Genomic DNA, 26849 nt, shown 5'->3' on the forward strand with positions numbered 1-26849 from the left:
ATATCTGCACAATATTTTGAGAGTGGTTCATATACACAAATAAAATCAAGGTTGTTATTCACCGAGTTATGTGCTAGGAATGTGCAATCTAAGCAGATCTGAAAACAAAGCATTAATACCTAAAAATATTCAAAATATAAAGTAAAACTGTCGACGCTAATTAAGAATGCACGTTTCTTAAAAAATTTTTTTTGCTTATTTATATTTAAATAATTGTAATTAATAGAAACATGAATTTCACTTTTTATTATGCCATATTATATTATTTCAGTGATCAAGTAAACAAACGTTTTTTTGTTTTTGTTTTCTTTGTGTATGATTTCATTTTGTTATTGAAAACTGATGTTATTACTTACAATTTTGCATTTTTTTACTTACGATTTGTAAGTAAGTTATTTGTGATACTTTCTGGTGCACGAGGATTTCTTTTTCTTTAAATAAAAAAAAAGTAAATAAACTTACTTCTCTAAGTCTTTCGGATAACTCGCCAAGGATCATCTCCTCGTCGAAGAACTTCCCTTGGTACCGGTGTTCAAAGTAGTCTGTTATACGGGTGCGTAAATCCCGATGTAATTTTCGATATGCCATATATTCTTCGACTTGTTTTAACTGTAAATACGGATATCTAGCATTAGATAACACTTCATGCTGTATTAAAAAAATAATATTCGCTATATCTTCTACAAAAGACATTACATGTACACCTTTTATCATTATTTCGAAGAAATTATATACCATGTTTTCTTGCTTAAATTTGCCCCCTTCTTTTAATAATTTAATCGTCCGAATTCAAGAGGAGAAAAATTATGGCATTAACGTATTCGAAAGAAGCGCCTGCAGTGAGAACATAATAAATAGAGCATAACAAATGAAATATAGTCATGTATATACTACAGGTAATTATCACACTATTATTTCTTTAAAAGAATCCTTCATTCCAATAAGAATGCATAGTAATATTAAAATATCTAATAAGATCTTCATTTCTACCTCCTTGTAACTGGAATATTCTCCGTTCTTATTGTTGTCCTTGCAACTTTTTGGGCCTCAAACCATCCATAAATAATTAGAGAAATCGAAAGTGGGCACATATTTACCAGACGCACAGCCCGCCAAAGTTAGCAATTATTTGTATGGTATTTTATCCATGCAATATTGCCCAGATTTTGTTTCGTATGGCAACCCAAGTAACCAGTTTAGGAGTTTTTGTATACTTTCCTTTGGTTACTTTCTTATTTCCACTGTTCTTTACGTCAAAAAATGAATTTTTTCTATTTTTACCGATGTTCTAACATCGTTTTCGTTTTTTTAGAATGGTAAGTGCACTTGGTCTTAACTGTTTTAATTATTTAATATCTTTTGTTTACATTTCGAACATTAAGCTAAATAAGTTTTTTGGCGGTACCTTTTTGTCAATGCGATACGTCTGGCACATTTGTTCCTAAATGTGCAGCTGACATAACAAAATCGCAGACTGTTTATTAGTTTGAGTTTGCTTCGCAGTCATTGGTTGGTTCTTGTATGAGGCTAACATAGAGTTCAACAGTTGGAAGGGTAAGGTTCGGAGTGACATTCGCTGGTAATTTTCGAGAACTTATCTATGTTAGTAAAACGGAAACTGTCATTGAGTGGACGAATCCATTTAAAATTTAAAGCAGCTTGTTCTGTGAACGCATTTAGAAAGGCGGAAATTACACAAATAATTTTATAATTTTCAGAGCACGGTGTTAAAACGTTTGGACTAAAAACACGTGAGGAAGTACGGTACTTAATAAGAATCAATAAAAATATCGATCAGTTAAATCTAAACAATAAAAAGTCAACGTTATTATTCTGATGTACATTAATTTTCCGTTTATAATTGTAATATTCAGTTTGAAAGCTTTCCATTTCTCACCAGCAAACCTCAGTGTAAAACTAAAAGAAAAGATATTTATTCATTATGCATCACGAATCCACGTTATAAACGCAGCTAAAAACTAAAAAATTACTGAATTGTGAATCGCAAAGGTATTTCAATCATCAAATAAGATAAAGAGCACAGTGCTCTAGTGTAAGCCACTGAGGAAGAAATATTGCTTCGTTCATTATTGGTTCGCGACAGCATCATGTTACGAGAAATCCCTAAGGATTTACCTGGTGGATAAAAATTGAATCGTTTTAAGTTGAAGAACATCTTAAACATCAAAAGAAATGGAAAACTCTGCTTTTTTTCAAGTCTCAATTGCAAATTACAAATTGGTTTTGCCCTTGAGGGTAAACTCGTATTAAAGGTTGCGTGGTAGAAAAGAAATAAAGTCAATTACTTTTCTGAGGCATGGATTCAGAAATTTAGGGGAAAAAAGTAGGTTTATAATCTGAAGCTTTCATTTAGCAAGGTTTAAGTAATTGGGAAAAGAAAAGGTAAGGTATTGTTATGGAAAGCTATAAATCAATATAAATGATTTTCTTTCACTTTATTCATAACATACACATTTTTGGTTTAAAACTTGTAACTAAACTTTCAAATCGATATTAATACATTTTACGTTTGATTTAACATTTTGGAAAAAAAAAAGAAAAATGTCATTAATTACTTTATTAAGCGTTATGTCTCAATATAACTCTTTATTATTTAGTAAGATAAAATCAGTTATGTGAATTAGTTATAAAATTGATTTTATTTTTAATGTTTTTAATGTTTCTTTTAAATACGTAAGATTAATACGAGGGTCACTCTGAAAGTTTCGAGATACTACAAAATGGTACAAGTTAAAATTACCAAATCATAGGAGCAATTACCTTCAGCATCAATGTACTTTCTTGAATGAATTTTCCCAAAATTAAATGCTTTAAGCCATCTAATTTTTGGAATCGATCAAAACTGCGTTTGTATAGTCTCATAAATCTGCTCTTTGAAAGGAAAACGACGGCCATTCAAATTTTGTTTTCGTTTAAAATCAGCCCAAAATCACATATAACAAGATCAGGAGAACAGGGTGGATGATCGATCACTTTAATATGATTTGTTCAGAAAATTAAACTGCCAGTCTTTCTTAAAGCGAAGATGCATTACGGTGAAGCCTAAGTCCTGTAATTTTCAATTCTTAATAAAATACTAGAAGACAGTGGTAAACCTGTTAGCTGTTATTGTCTTCTGTCCCTCTAATTTGATGGCTTTGACCAGTCCTGTATTTCTGAAGAAAATAGTGTATATTACTTTTTTTTATTGCTCGTTGTCCTTTCATCATCGTTGATTTCGGATCCCTTTCAAAAACCTATAAATTCGTGACATGTTAGAACGCCAAAGACAGTATATTTATTTCATCTCTAGTTATAATTTTGTAAATAAGGGGGTGTCCATTATCTTTAAGTAATTTTTTAAACTGATTCGGACATGCTTCACGATTCGATTAATTTATGGAAAATCCAACAACAAAATATTATATACAGCTGCAGGTCCAATGTAAGTACATTTGGTAGGTAAAGCGATTATCACTGATTAAAATTTTTTGTATGACCAGCACATTTCTTAGGACTGCAGTTGACGAAAGTCTTCCTTTGTATTATTCATCCAGGATAGAATTTCGACCTTCACGAAATTCTGTAAACCATCTGAATACAATGGCAAGAGATGGAGCTTCATTTCCATAACTGTAGACTTTGAAGGCATTCTTTTCGATTTAACTACACCATTAAAATCATAGAAAATCATAACACGATAACGGTGTCAAGTCAGCTTCACTTTCCTTTCTTTCAAAATTCATCTTACGATAGACAAATTGTAACTGTTGCTACAAATTATTGTCCAAGTATCTGTATCTCCTCTGGAAATTTCAATCTTTAAGGCGCAAGTTTAAGGGATAATGTGAGATAACAGGAAAACGCTGCTTAAACATAGCAGTGGAATGCCAGTTTAAATTCCTGAATACAATAATATAATTATTTTCTGCGAGCATATATCTCACAAATAATCTTATTTTAGCGCATATAGTTTGCCTCTAAAAACATTTAGAGTTACCTACGTATTTTTATCTGCTGCAGTTACGACAACAGCACATCATATGCAATTTTGAATGTCATAAAATGGCTTTAAATACTGGATTTACATCGATATTTTAATTTCTTTAATATACGTATTATGAATTTATGTAATTGTAAGTTTTACTACACAAAATTAGTAATCTAAGAAATGAACTACAGGTATTACTGTAATATTTATTTTTAAGTTCTATTGGCAATAATGTTCACTAGCTTATTTTATTTTCATTCAAATAACAGATATTTGCTCAGTCCGTAATGTTATGCAAATGATTTGCCCGAAATTTTTGTGAAAGGTAACTGTAACTTATTATGCTCCCCAAAAGAGAATACTAACCAGAATTTCTCGCCATTGACAATTATTAATGTAAAGTTTTTGATAGCTGCTTTTGAAAGGAAGTCGGTATGATACTGGCGTTCGATGCCTTCCTAAATTGTAAGGCGAAAGTTTTTAATAGTTGATTAGTTAATCCAGATGTATTGCTTTAAGGATGAAAATTAAAAATTATGCAAGATAAGATGCCTGACTCTAAAAGTTAAATATCGACTTTCAGTTTACAGACTTTCTCTGTAGCTCTTACCTACAAGTGCTGGGTCAAAAGTTTGTTTCACATCTTACACTAATTATAAATTATCTTATGTTAATTAACAAATTTCGGGGAATTCGATCTGAACTGTAACTTCTTTTCGTTTGCCCTCATCAGGCTCATCAGGTTGCAAATGAGATTAAATATTATTGAAATCAAGGCTTTTGAATGTTTTAGATATTGAGCATTTGGCAGTTACACTTGCAGTTTTATGTTTCTATCTCTCAGATATGCCAGTTAATATTTCGGCATTAGCTGTTTGCTAGCTAAAGTTAAGATTAAAGATTGAGCCAGCTTAATTAGGCTAAATGTGTGTAGTTTCGAGCTACGATTCCTTTTATAATAGTAAATTCAACTTTCTATTACCTTACCCATAAGTGGGGATGTTTTGATTGTATGTACAAGCTGTGCCTTCTCTTTAATTCCAACTTAAATAAAAGAGCTATATTTAAAACCGTCATAAGATTGCATTGATCACGTTGTGTCGTAAGCTCGCTTGGGTGCCGCTCGGTATGTAGTTGCTTGCTTGTGTCGCTATTTGTTAGCGTCTATCAGAAACGCAGCAGCAAACGAGTTTCATATGCGCTTTAAGATGTTAATGACTTTGAGATTTGATCCTGGGTCTACTACGTGGTAGTCGAAAACCTTATCAGTATCACAAAAGTGCTCTCGTGTGACAGATTCTGATATTCGAACTGCTTCATAGTATGAACATTTTTGATTGGCTAATGTGATCGCTAGAAGATTCTGACTTACATTTTCAGACGAATGATAACTCTCTTGGCTGCTTAAAGGATCTGAAGGACTTTGAAATAATATTATTCAGTAAGGACCTTATATACTACAAGGCCGTCACGTAAAAGGAATTTATTCAAAATTTCCTTTGAGTCAAAACATATCTATTACTCTTCATAAATTTGTCTTAAATGGCTGCAAAATGTGATGAAATACAAAAAATGAAATTTGTAGCGTTTGAATGTGTACGTGGTTATTTATTTCTGATTTCAAGCTATTTCAAAAACATTGATAATGCACAATTACGTTTTTTTATAGTAAGAGGTTTATTCATTTGATTCTACTCTGAATCCATTTTTAATCCCAGTTGTAAAGCCACAGAACAAATGCTTAGCAGACAGTCATCGATATGAAATATAAAAGTTTCTTTCCGTTACTTTCAATTAATTTTGCTAACTGCATTTATTTATATACAATTTATAATGTGGTGAATTTTAAAATTTAATACTTGTGTGATGTAACAGCAACAGCTACGAGATAAAAAATCACAATTAAAAGAACTGAAAAAAAAAAAAAAAAAAAAAAAACTAACAAATACATCTCTTCGCATTTATTACGTATCATTTTTACTCAGTACGTGCTTTGCTAATTTTTCTTTGAACAATGAATTAATTTTTTAAAACTTTTTATATATATTTTACTGAATTAGATTTTCAAATGATGCCGTTTGCCTGAACAATTTTTTAGCAGAAACGCTGCTGAGACTGTACTCTGTTACTTTAAAACAGCCATTTTAAGTTAATTTTTCACCATCCGACCTGCCTCGTAATCGTGGGAACGACGGTTTCTGTAGATAGTTTGAATTGCCTAATTCGTTTCTTCACTTCATTTCCTTTAGCATGTTTCTCTTCAAGAAAACCTCGTGAATGAAGGCTGACTTGATCTATAATCTCAGATGTGGTGAAAGAAACAACTGCTGTGCTGTGATGACTGCATTTGTTATAATCATGAATGGGGGAGGATGGTAATGCCTTTGAAATATACATTTTAAAGTAAGTGACTATAGTTTGCACGCCATTGCAGCTTTTGTAGCAGTCAAGCATCAAAATCTTTTCTAAACATATTAAACTGTTGAAATAACTTTACCTTTTCTCTGTACTGTCGTCTGGAGGAATCTAGGGATTGTATGAGATTGGTAGTATGGCCCAAAAATAGAGCATAACACGTAGCACCACTGATCATACTGAGAAGTGTAAGCCACATGTCGGTCAGACTCTGAGGTGGAAATCTGCCGTAACCTATGCAGAGCATGTGCGACATGGCCTTGAATAACGCCCAAGAATATTGATTGAACCAGTGGGCAGTCTGAAAAAGAGCGTATTAATATTATAGTCAGATAATAAAATTATAGACGTCATAACAAAAAAAAGAACATGTATGCCTATCAGGTTCAATGTTCCGTCTTACTTTCTTTGGGAACATGCAAGGACCTGACTCGGAACAGAGAGCTTACTAAAGCTATGTTCAGTAACTGTGGTAAGTAGACAGGATACACAAGAAGGGTATACAAAACCCTTTATTTTTCTCTATTTACAATAATTTCCGTACTTCGGAATACAAAGACCCACTACTTGTGGTCTAAACGTAAGAATATAAAAATAGAACTAAACTCTAACTTAACTTTGAAATAATAAACGTGGAAGATTGGCCTTATATTAACAGGAAGCCGTATGCAGTACAGAGAACTGTTAACACTACAATACGTTTAAAATTATCAAGAGGATTAAACCTCTGGCCTGGAAGGCAACCAGCAACTGAGTAAAACTTCTAAGGTAAGCGGCCTGCTTCGACTAACTGCTTCCTATCTCTCGCTTGGCAAAAAGCCACAACTTAAGTACTTGGCGTTCGCCAGACAAATTTTGCATAAATAAGTTAACGCTTTTAATTCTGGCCGGAAGTAGAAAATAAGAAGTGATAGTAAAGATTTAAAATAAAATAAACGTTAGTAAAACTTAAGATCCTTACATGCCAACAAAAAAAGAACATGTATGAAAAGCTTCGCCAAAGCAGGAGTGGCTACGCCAGAACACAGGGGGTAATATATACTTCAAGTTTACTTTACAGGAGCTATTCATCCAGCTTCAATATTTTTTTGCGTAAGTGCGAAATATCTGTCGAATCAGTCCAGCCTTAACACCTTTTTTGCGCAAGCGCGAAGTAATTGTCGAGTCTGTTTCGAAGGTCGAAAGTCAAGTTTATAAAGAGTTTAAAGTTCTGTGATACCATTTTTCCCCGGCCGTATCGACGTAAATAATAACGAAAATCCGAGTTTAAATTATTGCTAAACGTTTTGTCAAAGAACGAATTCTGTAAGTTCTTGGTTTTTGTACCGTTTTAAACAAGTTCCTGTTCACCTGACGATTTGGTGACGAGAATTTGTCCCTTCACGATATAGCAGCGCAAGAATCAAACTGGTTTACATTACGTCTATGGGAGCTTTTCGTCTCTACGTACATGTTCGTTGGTCGTACTGTCGTTATCCACGGCCAATGTTGAAGGTCTGCCACTTTTGTCAAGGATTCAAAATTCTGTGACATCATTTGTTTTTCCGCCGTATCGACGTAAACGAAAATCAATGATCTGTGCAAGTAGATTAATTAATGGAATGAAAATCTATTTTAAATTTTCGTTTGAATATCGTTTAAATTATCGTTATCCAAGTTTAAATTATATTTAGAATGTGTGCTTTTGCCAACTGGACAGTTTCAATGAAACCATCTCGCAGAAACTTCCAGAGCTCATTATTCATATAGGAACTGCATTCCGTCCTGATAATCCCTGTATTGTGTTCAAGGCTCTTGCCAACGGCAGGTGCAGTGTTGCGCTCCTTGCTACGATGAATTTCGTGGGCTTGTTCTGATGTTAATGTCAGACAAGTGAGTTAAGTCACAGCACAACACATCCCGATAACGCGAGACCACACACCCAAGTTTGATCACTTGACAAAAATTAATGGAGTTCAAAAAATGTTGCCATGCGTACCATACTCCCCCTCAGACTTTCTCTTATTTTGCTCTCTTCAAAATTTCTGTTGTGCTATAATATTTATTTTAGATGATGCCGTAAATCAGTACCTTGTTTAGATTTTCATCTATAAAGCTAGGTTCATTTCTAAATGAGAAATTACGAAGCTCATTAAAATAAAGTAAAATGTTATTGGACAAAACGTGCAGTATATTATTCATTCTTTATATAAATAGAGGATCTTTGTAAAACAACTTGTAGATCTTTGTAGAAAAGTTGTGACGCATTTTTTCTTTGTAGAACTTAGAAGAAATGCGTCACAACTTTTCAAACAAGCCAATATGAAGGTCTAACATGCTTGTACTCAATCTAATGGGCAAAGAAATGCTGAAAACAATTCCAGGATCATTAAAAATTCTGTACATCATTTTCCTCAAAATAGAAACAAATTATATGACAATTTCTTGACTATTTAACTGAACACACTAATGGAACACACTGGTTTTATCACATTCAAATAAGAAGCATCTTTACGGCATTTTCATATCAAGCACAAAACGCTTGAATACATATATTAGTGCTCAAAATTTAGATAATTTTCACCTTTGGTTGATTATTTCCAGAACTGATGGACAAATTTTAATGAAATTTGTATGGGCATTTAATGAAACACACAATTATCACAAGGAAAGCTCATCGGTGAAGGAAGGTCTAACGAGCTAAATTTAATAAAAAGGAGGCTAATAGGTAGAATTATCTCACTTAACAATCATAAATATCTCATAATGTGACTTTATAACGGAAAAGAGGCAGTTTATTAATCTCTGTGGCAGTTGGTCTCGTTCCTCCGGTAACATACTGTATTCAGGTCCTGGATGGTTCTGGGAGGGGTAAAGCGAATACATTTGCTGCCACAATTGTATCTCAAACCTATACTATAAGTTTTAGATATTCATGCTGTGAATATTCTCAAGTTCTTGAAAAACACCCACAAGACTTCCCATGTATGAATATGTGTTATTGTTCCCGTAACTGAACCGAGTGTTATACACTGAGAAAGTAAAAATAATGCTCTAAGGTATTCCCTGTACTTTGCAGCACTCTCAGAGCCACTATTAAGCACATGAAGAACTGTGCAGTTGACCAGCGTGACCAGACAATCAAATTTCCATTGTCATACTGATTCCTTTCTTAGTGCTGGAAGTCAGGTAGTAAGTCCGTTGTTCTTTGCAGGTGAAGACACATATATGATCAAGGGTTAAGCTGAATTGAGACCCATTTGTAAATAGAAAAGTTCCCCACCTATGCTTGATCTAAAGTCGGTGTTGTCAGTATCATGCTAAATAGACTGACGTTCTGCGCAGAAACAAGCAGGAAGCAGGCATTAGGACATTTTTGCAAACAATTGAGATCAAAGAGCCCTTTGTTTTCAGTTCCAGAATGCAGTAACCCTCAGCTAATTTTAATGGATGATAGTGTTCGTTCAGATAGGGCAAATATGGTGGATGATTTTCTGAAAAGTGAAAATATTAACGGATGGATTGGCCAACTAGATCTTTAGTTCTAAACTCAATAGAACATGGCTGAGACACTCCTGGGAAAGCACTCGCAATTCCACCCCTGCCACTCAGAGTTTTTCAATACCTTAAAAGAGCGTTGTTACAAGAATGAAGCTGACTAATACACTGACTCACAAACTGCTCAGTTTCCAAATGAAAGTCATGTTATGAGAGCTACATGACTGTTACAAAGAACCCTATTCCTTACTAACCGCCTTTTTGTTCGATTTCAACCTCTGTTTCAGATCATCCAGAGAAATGCTTACGCGTGTATAGCACGATTATTATATGGCACATTTTTTGTATTATATTAATCTATGTCCATATCGCATTTCGTCCACCTATTCTGAATAAAACGACCAAATGAGAAAATTCTCTTAATTTGAACACTTGTATACTATATGAAGGGCAAGCTAATGTAATACTTGTGTGATATTTTTGGAATTTCGTTTCCAAAATTGCAACAAATAAGCTATATCATTACATTATATTATGTTAACCATTATGTTGGTTTGTACTGCTACTGTCACTTTTCCGTTTTCCTACCAGAATGCAAATTTAGTTTCAGAGTATTTTAACTGAGAGTTTTAGGTTGTCAGAGCGTGTTTCTGCCTCTTGAGGCTAAATTACTAGGTTTCGCTAGCTCTGAAAGATTAGAAGTTTTCGGCTTTGCGTTATAGCTGGTGATATTTAAATTGTTACGTCGGTGAGAAATTGCAGCCAACTCTGCATTAAATCACTTGTGTAGTCTTTGACTACTAGTCTTAGATTTAATTTGAATTTTGTCTGTTAATTTAAATTACATCGAGTTGTGATTGCTTATATGAGCATGAGAAGTGTCATTTATGTTCTAGTTATATCCATTAAGTTATGATTTAATAAAGAAGTTATTTTGTAACCTTCTCAAGACTTTGTCGTTATCTTCAGGAACAGCGATACTTCTCTCTACGTCTGCACATAATTTGGTTTTAGTTTGTTTCCATATAACACCAAATTTCCCCATTAATATGTAATTACACTTAACTATTATCAAGAATTATCTATATTAATTATTTCTTCAAATTACGTTGCGTGCAGTATTTACATATTATGTCAGTTAACCGACTATCAAGCAAACTTCAGATTAAAAATTAACATGCTGTTTAATATCATTTATACACTTGTTTGCTCTTGAAATATAACGATTTTAAACAAATATAATAGACTATGTTCGTGGTTATCAGCTCTTTTGGGACGTCTGAGAGTGACTAGCAACTCTATGTGTATAACTATTAATATTGAATATTGTTTGTCTATGAGAACCACTTCCACCAAAGACCAAAATCATCTGGATCCATGGCCGATTTTCTTGAAAGTGGTTTACTGTATGACACAAATTAATCTCTTTAGAATGAAATTTTTAAACAGCTCAAATTGTTATTGAAAATTTTGTTTGAATAAGTTATCTTTATTTCTCAAGGGCAGCATATCAGAAAGCCAGACTAACTGAAAAAACAATAAATATACAAAAAAAAAAAAAAAAAAAAAAAAAAAAAATCATTTATAGCAAATTACGAATGAAAATATTTTACGTATTTAGTGAGTATCTGTTCTTTACACTCTTCGTAAATGTAGCGAGGTCGCCTTGTAGTATCATTAGGATTTTTTGGAAGCCAGAGAGATGAAAAACTAACAACCGCCTTCGCTGTGAATCGAACCACGGACCTCTGGAATACCGGCCCAGCGTGCTACCGTTACACCACGAAGGCACGCTAAGGAAGTGGGAGAAATACCTTATATACTCCCCCTTTTTAAAGGGCGACTAGGGTTTTCGGGGACCTAGTCGCCAAATCCTGGGTGCGGAGAATCATCATCCACAACCCTTTTTAGTTCGGGCGCCACTGTAGAGTCATTAGGTTAATTGGAAGCAGAAAAGATGAAAAATATGTAATCGCCTTCGCCGGGAATCGAACCACGGACCTCTGGAATACCGGCCCAGCGAGCTACCGTTACACCACGAAGGCACGCTAAGGAAGTGGGAGAAATACCTTATAGCCTTGCACAATTTGTTTCATGACATTTTAGACTTTTTTAAAATTAATTCTTTTTAGGATAGTGACTCAGTTAAAATAAAATATTATGAGAATAAAATAATATGGTCTGTCTAAGTTCATAACTGATATTATTTGTAATTTTGAGAGATTATGTCTTGAATAGTTAATTCTCTACCAGATTAAATTTTTTTTCACTTAGAAGAATTTTGATTAAAAAATCAGCTATATATGTGAGCGTCCTTAAAGACTTAAAAAAAACATGTTCTAGTTTTGAATACTTTTTCATATTTCATGTTGTTCGAGAGTGCATCATAATAAAGTCTTCTGCTCACCAGTGGCCGAGCAACAGATTCGCTGGTAGCTGGATCCGGAGTTCGAATCAAGACGAATGGTCTGACTGCATGGGCGTTTTCGTGGATTTCCCCGTGAGTAAATTGCATACGCGCCAATTTCACTTAGAAAGTCTTCAGTGAAGTTATCCCTATTTTACTCGAGATAGACCTCGAGTGATTTGCCATAATTAAAAAATCTATAACTGAACCCAAATATAGTCTTCTTCTTACTGAAACATGGCTGCCTTTCAAACATTCACGATTTTATGCAACCAAAGCGGCTTAATATTCCAGAAAAATATTAAGCTGTACAACTATGCTCTTCGCAAAGATCATAGATGTCTACTTATAAGAATATCAGTAAAAGATAAAAAGAATATCATTTCTAATATTAAAAACAGAAGGAATACTTCATCTTTTTTTCTTCGGCTCGTAACAGTAATAGTCTTCGTATTATATTATAATAACCTCTTTCTCTGCTTTTCAAATAAAGTGAATTCATAAATTGAAGTAGCTTTCGTTACTTTATAAATAATATCGTGGATTGAAGCATTGCTTATTTTATTTTTCAACCAGAAAAAACAAACATACATCTATCTGACTTCCATCCGGTGGAATGTAAAAGGGGGTACACTGAAACCAAGTAGTAATTTTATCTGCAAATTGAGTATGTTAAGCTAGCTTTCTTTGATCCTTAGTAGGATCAGTGCGATTGTAAAAGCTATAAATATTACTACTATAAATTCTCCAACTGAAGGTTAATGAAATCATGCAGGTTAATAGAAAAAAGGTTATTTTTTAAGACATCAGAATTGAGTCTAACTAGGTACTATTTCTCTTCCCCCCGCTTTGAATATAAGTTTTCACCATTCTTAGTTGATGGGAAGCTAAATCCGGTTATTATTCAGGCAAGGTAAGTTGAATGAAATTGGATTTGGGACAAATATACGACTCCATGAGTTTTAAGGACAATAAAAACTTCATTTTAAATTGTTAAGACAGGATGTTCTTTAACTATTCCTCCTGGGGACTTTTATTATATAGTACTCTCTAGAAGATTCTGATGCAGAACTTTTAATTCCAGTTTCGTCTTTTCAGAGAAAAATAAAATGGAACAAATCGCATTCATCATTTTACGCTCTAAAGAAAAGATCTTTTATTGTAAACAATTTCAGAACCTATAAAAAAGCAGTTTGCTTCTAAGTTGGCTGCAAAGCGCAGTTTGCGCTAAAATGTATATAATAAGAGAACAAAATCTGAAGATATACTGTTGAATACAAACTTCTTCGGATGGAAGGGAAAAATTAATAAATCAATAATAAAAAATAAAAATAAAAAACGTATTTGTAACTGTAATGAAAGTTCCGGTTTTGACACTACCGAAATCCATTTGACGTGTTTTAAGCTGATATTTGTACACACTGCCTTTTTTATAAGAGAAATATATTCAGTTGCCAATATTTTAGGCAAGTCAGAACTTGGCGTAATGGTTTCTAATACATTGCAAAGTATTAACCACTATAAGAGAGATTTCCTATTACTGGAATATCTCTTAAACATATTATTGAAATAAATTTTGATATCATACGAAGATGGAAGAAAAGAATCGTAATCAACAAAAGTTATTAAATCAAGAAAAACGAAAAAAAGAAAAATTTCTGGTGCTCGTTCTCGAACTCTGTATATATATGTATATACTAAATTTACTATACATTGTGTAAGAGTATACACTGTATGCTCACAATTTATATTATATATATATATATCGGTTAAATACGTCTGAAATACGTCCACCTGGCACGTGTTTCGGCTTTCTTTAGAATACGTGAGAGAAAAGAACGTTCGCTTGAATAAGCGAAGATAAATACTATGTACTCAATGTTAAGATTAATTTTGCAACTCTTTAACAATGCTATGTTTCAATGTAATTCGTATTCGTATGGCCTCTTTTCACTGTATGGCTTATTTGTTTTGAATTCTAATTTAACATATTTGTGAACAGTCACTCTGGGAAGAAGAGTTAGGCTCAATTTTCGTATTTCTGTTCCAAAATTAAAAAGGTATACTTTTGAAGAAATAAAACATTAACAAGTTAATATTTTAACAGAGTATAAACCATAAGATCCAGTGCTTATACTGATATTCTAAACACTGAAATTAGTTCTTTTTTATGTGAAAACATCATATAAGTAATATCATTTTGTCTGAGGCAAAAATGGGTAAAAATGGGTGTCTAACTAATCACTTTGTATCCTTTGCGATTAAATAATGTTTTCATTACTCAGTGAAAGAGTTAATTAGTCAGAGAAAAGAATCCATCACATTTTTGTATGTTAAATTGACATTATTCAAGCTAAAATTTTATCCTTCTTTCTATCTGTTATTTCTCAGTTGTATATCCACTGAAAATTAAACAAAATATTAAAGTAGCTTTTGAATGGAACGCCAGTTTTATTTTGTGTAAAAAATTTCTCTTATTTTCAGTTATTACACCTTCTTGTTCCTTCTTGTTGTTCTCGCGTTTTTGTTATCAAGTTTTAGTCAACTACTTCTTGAGTAGTTGAGCGAATTACGTCACTAATATCCACATCCGAACGATACTAACCATAAGTGACAGTTTCTGAAATTACTTTAAGTTCTGAAAAATTCTGAAATTACGGCACTGTTATGAAGCGATCCCTTATAAATGAGCATTTTCGTAAATGAAACAATTGAAAATTTTGGTTTTCGTAAATGAACTATATTGAATAACTGCCACTCTTATAATAGCCATGTATAGCTAGGCAATTTCAATTTAGGCTCCTTTTCACTGCAATGGTCGTTGGTATACTTGAAAACTAATAAGTAACAATACACTTGGAGAAAACTAAAGTAATTGTTATTTCAAGAAAATTCTGAAGGAAGGAGAAAAATTTAAATTATGTTTTTCAGAATTACTACAAAACAAAATAAATATTCGTTAACATTTTTACCTCTTAACATTTGTTCTAAAATGTAAGAAGCATTGCATAGTCAATGGGTTATTCCAAGCAGGAGACTTGAAAAATGTTCAATTCCCTTGCCAAGATTAGAACACTGGACTTCCCGTTTGCTAGCTGGATATGCTATCTAATTACACCACAAAGGCAAAAGATAAGGACGAAGAAAATACCTTACAGATAGGGTTTTAGTTTAGAATGCATTATAATACGGTTTTAGTAAAGAATACGTTATATGACTTTAAACTTGTTAAAATTAAGTATATATTGTATTTGCAGTTTAAGAGTTTAACTTTCTGTTGCATTTGCTGCCCTTTTGAAAAGAAAGTAACTTAAAAAAATATGATGCGTTCATGATATGATTTCCTTGTATGGCTTATTGAATTATACACATTTTTTGCTGCACTTCCTTTAAACTCATATCTTCGATTTTCATTAAAAATATATATCTCATTCATTCATTTCAGTTTTCACTTCACGGCAAGACACCTTCATTAAAAAATTTAAACTACAAAAAATCTTAAAGCAAAGTTTTAAGTTTATTTTGAAATTTTAATTTAACTTTTGGGCCCACTGTAAGAACGACCTAAAGTTGGTGCACCAACTGACCTAATTCAGTTTATTACTAGGAGTTTCAAATGTAAATAAATTCACGCCATCTTAATCTTAGCTTCACTTACATTTTTAAATTGTTGATAATTCTACAACTATTACACGCACACACATATATACAGGGTGTCTCAGTCCCACACTTCAGAAATTCCAGGAGGGGTAGGATGCACCCCAACGACTCAGAATCCTATAGAATGCAAGGACTGATATGCTATTCTGACGTGGTAGATTGCGTTGCGTGAAATTTGCAAAAGTTTTTGCAGGGAATCTTCATTTTGTTCGAGGACACAGAGTTAGTAGGGTGAATAATTATATGAACTTGGAATTAGCCGATAAGCATTTGACATATGGAGCTGTAGATAGTAGTGGGCCAGCCGGACAGCGCTTGTACGTGGAGCAATATCCTATGAGGCGTACACCCAGCATAATTTCTTTGAAAGGCTGCACCGGAGGTTAGATGAAACAGGTTCATTTCAGAGCTGCCATGAATCGGGCATGACCATCATGAACTAAGAACATCGAACAGAATGTGCTACATCAGGTACAGAGGACTCCAAGTTTGAGCACGCAAAGTGTAACACACGCAGTCAGGGTTCCCATTCCAGCACCTGGAGTGTTCTCAGAGAAAACAAAATGCATCCGTATCACATGTAGCGTAGCCAGGCACTTCAATAGGACGGTTATGCACCTCGTATTGCTTTTGTGCAATCGTGTCTTGAAAAGCGTGCTACAGATTTTCGTTCCCCCCCCCTAATGTATTATTCACCAATGAGGCATCCTTCACAGGGAAAGGAATATTAAACGCACATAACACCCTTCTCTGGGAGACAGAAAACCCTCATGCAACACGACGTCATGTTGCGCAGAGTCGATTTTCTGTTAATGTTTCTCCCGGCATTGTTCGAGATCACCTCATCGGACCTTACTTGTTGCCTTTACGTCTATCCGATTGTAACTTGTGGGATTCCTCACTTTGTAAATGCTGCGGTACAGTTGAACATGAATAATCTTAAGAACTGATAACCGAATAATCGATTGGGTTCGTGTGACAAGAAACAACAAGATGGAAGGGTAAATAACCCTTTATTATTCAAATAAGATTTAACAGAACTCCGTCTTGGAGTGTACAATAAAAGCCGACACTTGGGCTTTAAATTAAGAGGCTAAGTAGTAAACTAAAACTAATCTAAACCAAAGAGATATAGCCGAAGCTATCAAAGTTTTAATGGAGTTGGCCCCTTAAACACGAGATGACTGCGAAGCTATCAAGGGCCTGAGTACGGCCGAGCGTAATAACAGCTTTGAGGGAGAGTAGCCAAAAAGGCGGACGCGCGCTAATCAGAAACTTTGATTCTCTCTAACTCAGCAGGTAGAAATTCGCGGTTAAATACCGCTCCTCCTCATTATATATTCAGACGTGAAACTAAAACTAGACTCTGGCCGGAAGTAGTAATTTGAAGTTAAGAATTTGACAGGAAAGAAGTTTAACTCAAAATTTAACTGTTAATAAAATTAACATAATCCTTACAAACTGCTTTATCTTTCTGCAGCAAGACATGCCACAACTTTTTAATAAAATTAACATAATCCTTACAAACTGCTTTATCTTTCTGCAGCAAGACATGCCGCAACTTTTAGATGACTAACAGATTTCTGCATCGATGCAGGAGACGATGTAGTTCCAACATGATGTGTTCCCTGCCCATTTTAGACATCATGTACGTAACCACCTAGACGTCAGATTTGGCCAATACGGAATCTGATGTGGTGGTTCGGTGCGTTGACTTGCTCGATCACCGGACTATCATGTCTTGATTTCTCTTTATGGAAGCATATGAAGACACTGGTTTATGAAACCCTTGTTGAGAAAGCCGAGTTGCTGGTAACACGAATCGTATTAGCTGTGAGGAAATTCAGTTCGAGATATGCCTGGAATATTCTAGAATATTCGGAATTCCATGCGATACAGAAGTCTCTTTGTAGATGTGAGGCGTGTATGGAAGCATTTCCAACCCTGCATCGCTATATGATTCACTGGGATGCACCGTACCCCTTCCTATATATATATATATATATATGTGGTATAGTGACAATTGGTTGATGCTTTTTACATATTGGGAATTTAGAATTTTACTGATTGGTACTGAATTTGATTTCTTTCATGTCTTTGTGAACCCTTGGTTCAAAATTTCTTACTTTTTTGTTTAGGTATATATATATGTTTGATACCGTCAATTTCAGTAAAACACAGAGATGCATAAATAGATATTGTAGCAGTCCCATATACAAATTTTGAGCATTTGAACGTCACAAAAAACTCCTTTTAAATCCATTTGAAATCCATTTTACAATTCGTTTTGGAAAACTGAGTCCTTTATTCTGTCGTATTTACAGATGTCATGCAAAAAGTCGTCCAAATGAATTAGGAAGCGGTACAAATAGTTATTTTCGTTGAAATATGATACTCGAAAATGTTTGCGATTAATTGCAATACTTCCTTTACGTCTTGCAAGGAAGCAATAACAAGCTAGTCGCGTGCGAATATTGAATTTGTCCACGGATATCATGAAAAATATGCTAGCGCATTATTAAACATCCAAGGTTAATACTTTGCGACTAAGTTCATGAAAGAAAGCTTCGTAGTCTTAATTCTCTGAAAAAGGAGACGTACAGAAGTGCGCATCCAAAAATCTGTCCGACTGTTTAGACTATTCTCTTACAATGAGTACGCTAACTAAATCTACATAAATTTTGTGTGAATTATGAATTTCCACAAATTTACATAATATACCCAGTAAACAAAATAGGCTAATTTGAGTTTCTTTATGGAATTACTCTAAGCCAGTTGACATGTCAAGATGTATCTCTAAATTCCAAAAGGAACGTAAATTAATTTGGCATTATTTGCATAATATTACTGGTTGCATTTTCATTACCATGACCAGAAGCAGTGTTTCATTCCTTTAATGCTTAACTTCAAGTACAAACCAAAACTATCGCTGTAAACAATAATTTTCTGCTTTAAGGCATGGTTTATTTCTGGAAGTATGTTGTGCTGAAATCACAGCCTGTTATGAGCTTTTCATGCTTACGATCATCGTGAAACACATGCTTTTGCATCTTAAAGTTAGCAGTATAGAAGTCAAGAGAAGAAGAACTTTACAACTTAATTAACGAAACTCATCGCTGTTAAGCTGCTACTGACTAGATTTAAATTAATGAGGTACTGCTAGAGTAATGAAAGCAAATGAACGCAGGAAAGCTTCCGACTCCGTTAGTGAGATTCCATCTCTGTAGAACCATCAGGCTGTTAACAAATGCGCTTCATTTTGTATGTACATTAAAGAGCATGGCAGGCAAATGTACGAATAAATTTATGCTGCCTACAGAAGATTAAAATTCAAATGGGTTTTACTGAATATCAGGTTTAATTAATCTGCAAATCGCATAAATAAGTTTTACATTAGATTAATTTTAATGACAAATTAAGTAACATATCAATTTTGCTTTTATACAGTATTATATAGTAAAGCATAATACGAAATTAAATTTTATAATAGATTACACTTCATTGTATTTTTTTATTTTATAACCTTTTAAAAGTCCATCACTATTGAAAACTGTTACTAACCTTTTTGGTAGACGTTAAGCGAATCACTATGTCTGAAGTACAATACAGACTTAAGAAGGGTGTAAAAGACCATTCATTTACAACTTAGTACAATGAAGGAATCTGCTGATTACAAGTCTACCAGCATTTATAGCGACATATGCAAAGTAGAAATTCAAATATTAAGCTAAATTTAAATAACTAATAGCCAAAGGTTACACAGGGAAAATTAACGCAAAATTAACTTATACTTCTTTGGCGTGAATTAAACTATGGGCAAGTATACTGAAAGGCCAACGACAAAAACTCTTATCTTAGAACAGCCTACCTAATAAGGTGGCCTCCGAGTGGCAGAACACTGTCTTAACAATCTCAAACCCTCACTGAAATATACGCGAACTCATTTGCATTCTGGCTGAAAAACGGGAAGAGAGAAGTGATAGTAAAAATTTAAAACATAAAATAACTGGTTATTTAAATTAAAGGAAACTTCAAAATTGTATAACAGTTTCTGAGTAAAATTCTACTTCTACATCCATTAAATTATTGATTTTGCTCATTTAATCTTTGTTTTGCTCTATTTTCTTTCGAAAACTTGAGTTACTATTGCTGAACTGTCGTAAAACATTTCCTACGAACAAAGCAAAAGAGTGAAAAGCGAAGAAGCAATTTATGTAATAGAGAAACGTTTTCAACCTCAACTTTTAAATTAACCCAGTGAGTTACAAAGCCTAAAATAATATTAAAAGCAAGAGTGGTACGACAAATTCAGGGTCCAAATAGTAAAAGTGGTACATAGAAATAATATACAGAGTCCTTGAGAACGGCGGGATTTCATGATGTCTATATAAAATAATATGTATTAATTGAGAAAGCGTTCAGTATATATCTAATTTTTGTCTATTGGCTTCCTCTTTGCTAGATTCAATGAAATTTAATATTATTTAGAGAGGGAAGAAAAGCCAAGAGCAAATAGCAAATTTTTGTTATCCTGATTGGAGGTTTCTTTTTTTCCTCATTGTTTATTATTCGCTCACCGTTTTCAATTCTTCGTTGAGAATCAATTTAGAGTGGTACCTTAACGGTAGTTAACGACGTACTTGGTTAATGACTTATTTGGTGCTGTAAGCCAAACGTCACATCATCAACTGGTAGCAGATTTCAGTGAAACATGAGTAAAATACCCTATTATAGGCGTACACGGCCAATAGGTTTCGAGAAAATCGAATTTACAATTTAAGACACAATCCGTGTATTATACGTTTTTCTGGTGAAGATTGCAATTTAAGAGAGCCGTTTATGAGCTATTCATTTTGTTAATGATAACTTTCTGTAGCAAATATATATGAAAAAAATTATGTTTAACATATTTTTATGACATTTGAACGGATTTTTGGAGACAATTTCTATTATTATACTTGTAAGTAATTGCGCTTTAAATAACGACGGTAATCCTGGAACGGACTGTTGTCGTCAACCAAGGTATCAATGTATATCGTCCGTTTCAGAACTAAAATTATACTATTCTGCAATCACTACATAAAGCTGTCTGTGAGCAATTCTTTTGCTTTTTGTTTCTTTGTTTTTAGAATTTTTTAACATATGATCTTTTGCAAAAGAAAAGTGGAAGGAAGTAAAATTTTATAATATTGATTACATAAATAATAAGTTGTAATAATAAATTGGTATGATTACAGAATTTATCAGAACCATTCAATAAAGTTCATGGCTGGAGTGCCTGGACGAAGATAGCAGATAGCTTGACCCTGTGACATAGTAGATAGCTGGAACTCTTTTGAAGAATCACAAAATTAATTGATAATCTGACCATCTCTTTATTACTTGTCAATTCTTATCAACTTACTTTATTGCATAACATATCTCATTACATGGTACAGCATAACTGGGATAATCTGCACCCCATAATTTTAAACTATGCAGTTACATATTTTAAACAATGGAGAAATATAACTTGGCGAAGAAACTTTATTTAACAGGATGTGCAAGCGGCGAAAAAGAGTGTACACAAGGCATTTGAAGTATTTATACTCGGAAGTCCTTTAAATGAGTTCTAAATGATGACGTGAAGGAGAGCGATCTCAATCGATTCTGATTAGTCTCTTATTATTTAATGTGTTTCAGTGTAACTTAAGATGTCATTATCTGAAAATGTGACAGAGAAGGAACTATAGTGATATAATAGTGAAACTGAAACTAAATAAATTTATTGATGACTAGTTAATTATACGAGGAATGCAAAGGTTTTCAAAAGTTGAATATACATCAAAAAGACTTGCATATAATATGACAAGTATAATTTATTAGCTTTTCTTAGCTTATATCCTAATATGAAAGTGTATATGGTCATAAAATATATTTATGTTGAAGAAGAGCTGAAAATAATGTTATAATGATTTTTTTTATCATGAATGGCATTAAACAATATTTTGCATAGTATAAAAAGTGACGATCCTTTTATAATGAATGACATTAAGTAATATTTTAGTATCTTGTAGGGTTTCCTTTAGTTCAACTAACGTATTATTCAAATTTTTGTTAGCTTTCCTGATGGTGTTGATTTTGTTAGCTTCGCTAGGATGTAAATTTAAAATTAAGTGAAACGAATATTTAAATGAGTGAATTTTGGAGCTTATTTCGCCAGCCAGCGCACGTTTCGTTTCGGACCTTGCTGTTATGCTGATACGCCCTTTGGGCATTTTCGAGTAATTATCACGCCTGTTAGGTTTGTAGAGTCTTTTTAGCCGTAACTTAAAGTGCTAGACCAGCACTACTCTTTTTTAGATTTGGACTTATTGTGTTACAAATTCTTAGTTTTCACCGCAAGTTGTCGGTGTTATTGTAAAGCACGAAGTACGTGCCTTTCTGTTCATAGTTGAAATTAATAAAGAGTTATTTTTCACCCTTTTCTGTTCTGGTACTACTTCATGCCTGTGCTAGAAGCCGCTAGGTTCATTAGTAGGATGTAGATTAGTTTATGTGACCTAAGAGGACTAGATCTTATAATCTGACATAGTAATATTTGTCAATCTAGAATAATAATTATCGTAAGTGTATTTAGTTCAAGCAATTTAACATTTTAATTTCTGTAAGCTGACGCATTAAAATGAACCCCAAATATTTAGGAAATTATAGTTTTACGTTTCGTTTTAACTTTAGCTGAATTAAACTGAATTTTTAGTTAAATGATTACTAATGCTTTGATTTAATATACCTTCCTGTGTAGTTTAACTAAAGTCTTAGCTTAACAGTCATGCTTGAAAAAAAAATAATAAAAACTCTGATATTATTTAGTAAACAAAAATAAATCTTTGGCTTTTATAATGCATTGAAAGCTCAATTAAAAAGAGTAAAATATTCCTTTTATGTGCTTTTGTAAACGTGTCATTATTAATCTGTATGCAGTGTTAGGGAATAAATTTAAGAAAGAGATTTCTTTGTCAACTACATGAATTTGAGAAAAAATGCGAAAAGCAGAGATACTTGAAAATTGATACTTACGAATCAAACAATGGTTCTTATAGAGCAATTCTTTCCGGAAAAGAAAGATAAAATTTCACCTCTTTTGAAGTTCAATAAAAATGAAAGAAGTGGAAGCCAAACTCTAGTTTCCTAAAAGTTTAGAGTTAAGTTTAATGGAAGACATGGATCAACTTTCGGTGTTGGAAGCTTTTAAGCAGCCTTGGGAAGGTGGTTACAATAAAATACATTTAAGGAATGTGAATTTCTTGCAAAGCAAACTATAAAACAGGACTTTAAGGTGTACCCAACTGGAAAGAAAAGAATGGTAATAGAAAACTTCGAAGGGGGAAAAAGTCCTTATAGTCTTAGGCAATGAATATTTCTCCTTTTTAAAGTAAGGCTTAACTCTAAATGTACTTGTGAATAGACCCTTGATCTTGTTATTAGGGACCGTCAAAGAATGAAATCGCATTGTTTCAGAGAGAAGGCATCATATCCTTATGTTAATTAGAAGATAAAAATTGCGATAAGTAATAATTTGTAGATCCGGTTCAATTCAATGCAAAATACACTAGACACTGATTAATGATATAACGTTTGTCCACCGCTATTTTGATAAAATTAACCGAATGATAATATGAAGCGAATTCTCATTCAAATGAGCAACAGAATTTAACTAATTTAATATGAATATAGCTCGAAGCTTATAGATACGTAATTTCATAGCATTTCAATTAGGAAGAAATAAATTACTGATGGAATGTTTCAAGTGTTATGGAAAACTTCATTTAAGAACTGTTTCAAATGTTTCTGAATATTATTCGACTGATTCTGTACTCTTAATCTTATTACTTAGCATCCCTCATCTTAGCATTTGAACGAAATTCACCGATTTCATCATAAACATATTCAGAAAATTTGTCGCATGATGTGCTCGGATTTGTTTTAGAAAACGACTGGCAAATTCAAGTTTCTTAAAATGGTTATTCCCATAAACTTTGAAAATAAGTTCCTATGTTTACGTTTGACGTGCTAAAACTAGCAGAAAACATGACAATATAAGATTTAAAACTAAATAAAAAATAAACTTTAGTAGGCCGTAGGTTGTTCTTAGAAATTTGTTGAGAAGGAAAAACAATCTATAGAAATATTTCGTTGTCCTTTGGCAAATTTATAACCAATTTTGACTTTATTTGGCGACTTTATCGTTTAATTTAGTTACTTTGCTTCAGTTTTAAAGAATTCATTTGATCATATTAACCAAATTGTTTATCGCATTGAGTGATGCACTGTACATGTTTTCTTATACTAATGAGCGAAACTTCGGTAATTCGATAACAATATCCGAATGATAATATTAACTGCGATCACATTAAGTGACGTCTACGCTAGCTTTCTTGACAATATTCACTTTTCCCATAGACTTTAACTGAAGTGGAGAAGTTAATTGTTAACAAATTAGTTCTTGTAAACTTATATTATCATTAATTGTTTAATGTACCTGTGGTAAGATTGTAATGTTTCATCTAAATTAATTAGTTATTTTTATGTTAATTGTGTTCAATGTCTCTGCTGTTCTGTGAAAATTTATCAGAATATAAAATCAGTAAGATATAAAAACATTTATTTGTTCCCAGCTTGTATTGGCTACACTGTCTGTTGCTTACCAGCCACTGACTTTTAGTCTGTGTTCCGGGAGGTTGCCTATTGATTTGGAACAGCAGCCACATTGGCGAGTGTAAAATAATATGTTGGTTAGCATTTACTTAACGCTTAATTGAATTAGTGAGAAACAGTCTGAGACCGGGAAATGATTAAACTAATTTCTGTGATCTTTAAATATTTAAATACAAATGCATTCAACTACAGCGTTTATACATTGTAAGTAAACGATGTAATTCTACATAGGAATTTAAAGAAAATGCATTAAATGCGATCCCAGAAGAGGGTAATCATTTTCCGCTTAACTTGATTCATTTCTCTGGGAAAGAAAAATAAACGAGAATCTGTAATTTTATTTTTCGAATCTTCTGAAGTTTCAGAGTAAATTTATTATTAGTTTTTCTTTCGAGTTGCTATTTAACTACATCATCTTATATTAGAAAAGACAAAGAGGATAAAAAACGAGTGTGGCGTGGGCGCACTCATCTGATCAGTGTTTACTTTTGCAGAGTGTTGTTTAAGGTTAGTGTTGTTTTTACAGAGTGTTGTCATACTTATGTTTGTTTAATCCCCTATATTATTTTTTGGAGGGAATGTAAATGATGAAGATATCCCGACTGATATCATTGCCTATAAACTGTTACTACCTATAGCTGTAAAAAAGGATTCAAAATACTTTGTTAATTGTTTTGCTTTTCTGGTATGTTTATTCAAAGACTTTATACGAATTGTTAACGCACAAAAATATAACTCTGTATTTGAAAACACTGGAAAATATCAAAATGCTTGATCTAATCATTCTTTCTATTAAAGCTGAGAATGACAAGGATCTTTAGAGCAAATAAAAACGGGATTCTAAGATTTTATTCAGAAAGACCGGAAAGATGCTATTTTATACATTTAAATTGTGAATTTTAAGATTCCAATAATGCAGTCAATAGGATGTTACAAGCTTATCATTATGATCTAATTTTTTTATTTGCATTCTGTAAACAGTTTTGGTATTAGTTTTAAGATATTATGAGATGAATGAGTTTTAAGACATGCGTTGTTAACTTTAGTTATTATTTACTTCATTTACTCTAGTAATTATTTTCAACTTTAGCAGTGAAATCAATATCTTGGCAGAGTATAACGCTTTTGCTTATTCGATAATTAGAGAAGCTGGATCTTATTAGTGGTTGAATAACAGTCGTTGCTAGTCGCAACTATATGCCTAAGGGGAAGAATACTTTTGTGGAGGGCTATATGAAAAAATTGGGTGGTAACCAGGTTACACATGGGAAGAGACCCGAAAGCTTCTAAGCAGGTAGCCAGTTCTCTTACCCAGGTTAAACAACATATAATTAGGAATCTTATCGCTTTAGCCGCTGGTGAACCTGAACAGCTCTGAAAGAAAAATGCTACTCATGTGCATAGTTTCCCGGTATCGAATTTTTATTTCCTTTTGTAAAATGAATGTTTTATTGTTCTAAAATGAACTCATGATAATTAAAAATTTTTTAACGAAACATTTATGCTATAGATATTCAGACTGAAAAAAGGAAGGCAAGTGTTTGAGGAAATAAACTTAATTTGTAAAGTAAAAATTGTCATACTTAGGTATTCAACTTCGGTTGGGTACCATGCTCGTTTTTCTTTTAAAGATATTACTACTTAATACATTGATTCGAACTTTAGCATTCAAACACATATAAATTACAATTTTATGAACGATAAAATTTCTTTAAATATTTTAAATTCTATTGACGTAAATATTGCTGATCTAAATTTCAAAAATGTTGTTCGCAAAATTTGTGTTCCTTTATGGAAATAAATGATTTTTCACGGTAATAGCCAAGTACAGCAATATACAATCAAGTGCCAAAACATTATGACCAGCCCTAAATTTTGCGATGAACGCGCCTGGATGACGTGGAGTTTAACTGCTGCTGGAGAGTTTGCCATTCAAATCTTCGCTGGCAGTATACTGAAAGCTTTCAGAGATGCTACAGTTACCATTCAATTAACTAACAATAATATTCGACTTCCTCGCAGTATCAGAGACATTATCAAAGAAAGAAACCGATTGCTGAAGCTTTGGCACCGTAACTGGGACCCTGCCCTTAAAAGAGAAATCAATATTTTTAATAGAAGAATCAAGAAGCTTATAACTGATTTTAAAAAGGAAACAAGAGAAGATTTTATATCTAAACTTAATATTAATGATGGTTCTTT

The 26849-nt window shown here is 33.0% G+C and overlaps 1 protein-coding gene across 3 annotated transcripts in view; it reads right to left on the reverse strand.

Annotated features, from left to right (window-relative positions):
* The window catches only part of LOC118197706 (potassium/sodium hyperpolarization-activated cyclic nucleotide-gated channel 3-like), an 847214-nt gene that overhangs the window by 17543 nt on the left and 802822 nt on the right, over positions 1 to 26849 (reverse strand). For all 3 annotated transcript variants that reach the window (XM_085815327.1, XM_085815328.1, XM_085815329.1), the window contains 2 exons: positions 6489 to 6707; positions 463 to 609 (listed from right to left, as the gene is read on the reverse strand). In XM_085815327.1, the coding sequence (XP_085671453.1) occupies positions 463 to 609; positions 6489 to 6707 (366 nt within the window). The remainder of the gene's footprint in view (positions 1 to 462; positions 610 to 6488; positions 6708 to 26849) is intronic.

Source organism: Stegodyphus dumicola, chromosome 4 (assembly GCF_044657685.1).
Source record: "Stegodyphus dumicola isolate Sdum_Otavi_A_Nest chromosome 4, ASM4465768v1".
NCBI classification, from domain to species: domain Eukaryota; kingdom Metazoa; phylum Arthropoda; class Arachnida; order Araneae; family Eresidae; genus Stegodyphus; species Stegodyphus dumicola.